This window comes from Phalaenopsis equestris, unplaced genomic scaffold, assembly GCF_001263595.1.
Source record: "Phalaenopsis equestris unplaced genomic scaffold, ASM126359v1 Scaffold000125, whole genome shotgun sequence".
Classification (NCBI taxonomy): Eukaryota; Viridiplantae; Streptophyta; class Magnoliopsida; order Asparagales; family Orchidaceae; genus Phalaenopsis; species Phalaenopsis equestris.
The window spans coordinates 272,896-277,234 of record NW_018164567.1 but is presented as its reverse complement, the minus strand read 5'-3'; the positions used below and the strand labels follow the sequence as shown (position 1 = coordinate 277,234).

The 4,339-nt window shown below is 43.3% G+C and overlaps 1 protein-coding gene across 1 annotated transcript; it reads right to left on the bottom strand.

Moving 5' to 3' along the window:
- Window positions 1–140: 140 nt before the first annotated feature.
- LOC110021260 (probable LRR receptor-like serine/threonine-protein kinase IRK) lies at window positions 141–3,931 on the bottom strand. Its single transcript, XM_020719680.1, has 2 exons — window positions 2,387–3,931; window positions 141–1,912 (listed from the first exon to the last, which is right to left on the bottom strand). Exons 1-2 carry the CDS (start codon window positions 3,826–3,828, stop codon window positions 457–459), a joined length of 2,898 nt encoding a protein of 965 aa, XP_020575339.1. The 5' UTR covers window positions 3,829–3,931; the 3' UTR covers window positions 141–456.
- Window positions 3,932–4,339: the final 408 nt, after the last annotated feature.

The following is a 4,339-nucleotide window of genomic DNA, read 5'->3' as shown; positions in this document are numbered from 1 at the left end:
ATATATATATATATATATATAAAAGATTAAATCACCACTGATTTTGTATTTTTTATTGGTCTAATTTTCTAATTAATTTGAACGGGCCAATTCATGCGGAACACCAACAATAACATATAAATTAAGCCGAACACCAATAATTTTGAATGAGAGCCAACTTCAAATATAATTAATTTTAAATGAGCAACACTCGGCTTGTTCACTGCCCTAAGCAAAGTAACGTTTTGACATCCTGAATTCTCATACAAGAAAACACAACCATCATCTGTTCAAAACTTCTACAAGAACATTTCTCTCCCATCTCACTGAAACCCATCCGGGCTCCAGTTCCTCACAATCTGATCAAACAAACATACTGCAGACTTTCACCTTCTCCCTTCCTGCAATCTCCCTCACCACATCTAAAAGAATAAGAAAAAACCAGAGAAAGCCAAGAGAGTAGAGGCAACAATAAAGCTAGCACAACTCATCTCCTTGGCTATCCTGAGGGCATCTGATCAGCTCCATTATCTTTACTACCTCACTCATGTCAGGCCGGTTCGACGGCACCTGCGAAGTGCAAATCAAACCTAGCTTCACCACAGGCACAGCTTCCTCCACAGGAAACTTGCCTCCAAGCCTGCCATCCAAGCACTCCTCCACCCTCCCTTGATCAAGTGCCCCTCGAACAACATCACAAAGAACCACCACATCATCTTCCATATACTCCACCGGCTTTCTCCCTGTTATGACCTCAAGCGCAAGCACACCAAACCCGTATACATCGCACTTCTCGGTGATCTTTACCGTCTGGCAGGCGAACTCCGGCGCCATGTACCCAAGTGCACTCTGAATCTTGCTGCTAAGAATGTAATGGTCGAGCCTTGGAAGTAACTTTGCCAGGCCATAATCTGCAAGTTTGGACTCACCAGATCCATCAATAAGGACATTGTTGGATTTCAGATTGTAATGGATGATGCCATGACAATGAAGATGAGCCAAGCTCCTCGCCACACCGAGAATTATATCAAACCTCTCTTGCCAAGAGAGGCAGTTCAATTCTGCGCTCTCATGCAGGTGTTTGAATAAGCTCCCGCCAGAAACAAATTCATAGATGAGGAGCTGGAGTGACTTTGTCCAATAATATCCTTCCATGGCTACTAGATTTGGGTGCTTCATCTTACCAATCTTTCTGATCTCCCTCTCGAAATCATCTTGGGACTTCACAAGGCTTGAGACAGTGAGCTTCTTGATGACAACAGGCCTACCGTCTCGGAGGACAGTCTTGTAAACTGTCCCAAAGCCGCCATGGCCTAACTCACAGTCTTTGTTAAGAATGTTATGTGCCCCAGCGCTGAAGTCATGATCACCACCACCAAACATGACAAGCTTGCCAGAATTGGCATCGGTGGCTGGTGACTGGCTTAAGTAATCGTCGGAGATGTTAAGGGTGGCGGCGGAGTGCGAAGTGGCAGCACGAACATGAAGGTTCAGGAGGGTGACTGTTATGACACCAAGAGCTATCAAAACTGCAGCTGCGATGGCGATGAGAGCAGAGATGCTAAGGATGATCTTCTTATGACGGAGATTCTCCGGGGAGAATTCAGAGTTTGGTGAGGAGTGGGATGAGGAGTTGGGGTTCAGGACAATGGGCTTTGGAAGAACTGTGGTGCATGAGCGATTAACTGCAGAGCCACATAGATCTGGGTTATCAGAAAGGGAGGAAGGAGGAATTTTGTTGAGTAAGGCAGATGGAATTTCGCCGGAGAAGAAATTGTGGGAGATGTTCAAGGAGAGTAGAAGGGGAAGTGCTGAAAGTTCTTTTGGAAGCTTTCCATTGAGGCCATTTTGGGACAGGTCTATGATCTGAAGGCTAGTGAGTTTGGCCAGAGTAGGAGGAATTGGGCCTGAGAGATTGTTATGAGACAGTATCCTGCATAATCAGATTGGAGAAAAAATGAACTTTGTTAGAAAACTCATCTTTCGTTATTTCCTAACATTTGAAGAGTAAGAAACTATTTCTTTTAGGGTATGGCATCAAACTGAGAAAAAAAAATATCGCGAGGAAAAGAACAAATTTTGAACTGCAAACAAACAAAATAGAAGATTCAACGGGGCAAGAATAGAATAAAATAAAAAAAAAAGTATTTAAATTGTCCTTTTTTCCCTCCAGCATCACAACTCGAACTTCCGCCACTAGAGAGGAAGCCGAGGTAGTCATGAAGCTCTATATGAAATTCTTAAATAAAGAAAGGACCTTGGGTTGATAATTCATAATGGCTAGTGCAATGTGAAGAGGATTAAGACAGTTTCAAGCGGTAGTAAGTTCAGAAATTTCCCACTCCCTTGTCAATGATAGAGTACCAAAATTAAAAGATTTAAGGAACACTGAGTAATGAGCTCTTACAAAGATGTCAGAGAAGAACAGTTCCCAATCTGGACAGGAATTCCTCCACTGAGCGTATTCTTATCAAGCTTCAGAACCTTCAGAGAAACTGCTGCTCCAATCTCCTGTGGAATGTTCCCATTAAGTTGGTTCGAGCCTAGATCAACAGCTTCTAAAACCTTCAATTTCCCAAAGATATCAGAAATGGAACCGATGAATAAATTGTGGGATAAATTCAACAACTGTAACCTTAATAGCCCTCCTATTTCCAGCGGAATCAGATCAGAAAACATATTAGCAGATAAATCCAAGATCTGTAATGTCTGTTCTGAGGAAGTGGGAATTCTAACAGACCCATTGAGATTGTTCCCTGAAAGCAGAATCTTCTCAATACCCAGTTGAAACAACCATGAAGGAAGGTTTCCCACCAATGAATTCCTGCTAAAATCCACCTCAACCAGATTTCTGCAACTAGCCATGGATTCCGGCAAGTTACCCGTTAACCTATTTTCAGAAAAATTCAGCCATTTCAAGACCTGTAAATTGCCGATTGAATCCGGAACTTGGCCGGTGAAGCCATTGTTTGATAAATCCAGAGTCTGCAAATTCTTCATATCACCAAGCCACATAGGCACGTCCCCAGAGAATTTATTCGATCTCAAGCTGAGATAACCGCACATGGTAAGCCTTCGAATTGTCTCCGGGAGAAACCCAGAGAGCAAATTCTCCCCCAAATCTAGCGTGCGCAGCAGCAAGCAGTCCCCAATTTCATCAGGCAAAATCCCCGATAACCAATTCCTTTTCAAGCTCACCGTCCTTAGATTGATCATTCGTCCAATTCCATCCGGAATTTTTCCAACAAGAAAATTTCCAGAGAGATCAATCACCCTAAGCCCATACAAAGACCAAATCTCTCTCGGCAAACTCCCCGAAATCCAATTAAACGATAAATTCAACGATGCAAGAGTCAAGCAATCGCCGACACTCGCCGGAATCTCGCCGGATAACCGATTAACGGCTATCGAAACCGACCGGAGCGACCGACATTGCCAAAAGAACTTGCTAGGAATGGGTCCAGAAAGAGCATTATAGCTGAGATCAACAGTATGAAGATTCTCAAGACGGGTCAGATCAGCGTTCAGAGCGCCGGAGAAATTGTTTCGAGAGAGCGAGAGCTTCCGAAGGGAGCTGAGCTGAAGAAGACCACGCCCAATCTTTCCAGAAAGACCGAAGCCGTCCAGTGATAGCTCGACGACGAGGTGCGTGCGAGAATCGCACTTGACGCCTACCCAACCGCATGGATCAGCGTCTTCCTCATTCCAAGACGCGAGTTTCGATTGAGGGTCGAGAAGATCAGCTTTGAATACGATGAGTCCGAGCAGGTCGTCGTTGAGTGTTGGTTCGGTGGTTCCAGCAGCGGTGGTGAGGAGGAAGAAGATAATGAGGAAAGAATGCACGTTCATTGCTCGATTCGGTTCAAGAGCAGGGATAGAGCATTTGGAAAAATGGGAGAACACGATAATGGAGATCGCCTGACTGCAGCGGCGCGTTGGTAGTTCGCAAGCAAGCAGCAGAGGTCGAGAAAGTGGGAGTGGGGCAGTGAGCTTTATTAACGGAGAAGAGTGGGTCGTGCTTGACTACACGTGGCAGTTTAAAAAATCGGCTAATTATTGTGAACAGCATCTAGCATTTCTGACGAATAGAAGATCATATGTTGTGGGGTCCATGCCATAAGGTTAAGGGTTAAGGGTTAAGGGTTAAGGGTTAATATTTAAAATTATACTAAGTGTCTTAAATTTAAATCAATTTTTTTTTTAAATTTTTTAAGACTTGTAAATTAAAATTATTTATTATTAGATTAGCAATATTAATGAATGGTTTAAGTCCTTAAGTTATACTTCAACATATTCAACGAAAGAATATAAAAATATCATAAATTTCAACGGGCTAATATTATTTAGCCCTGGGAGCGCG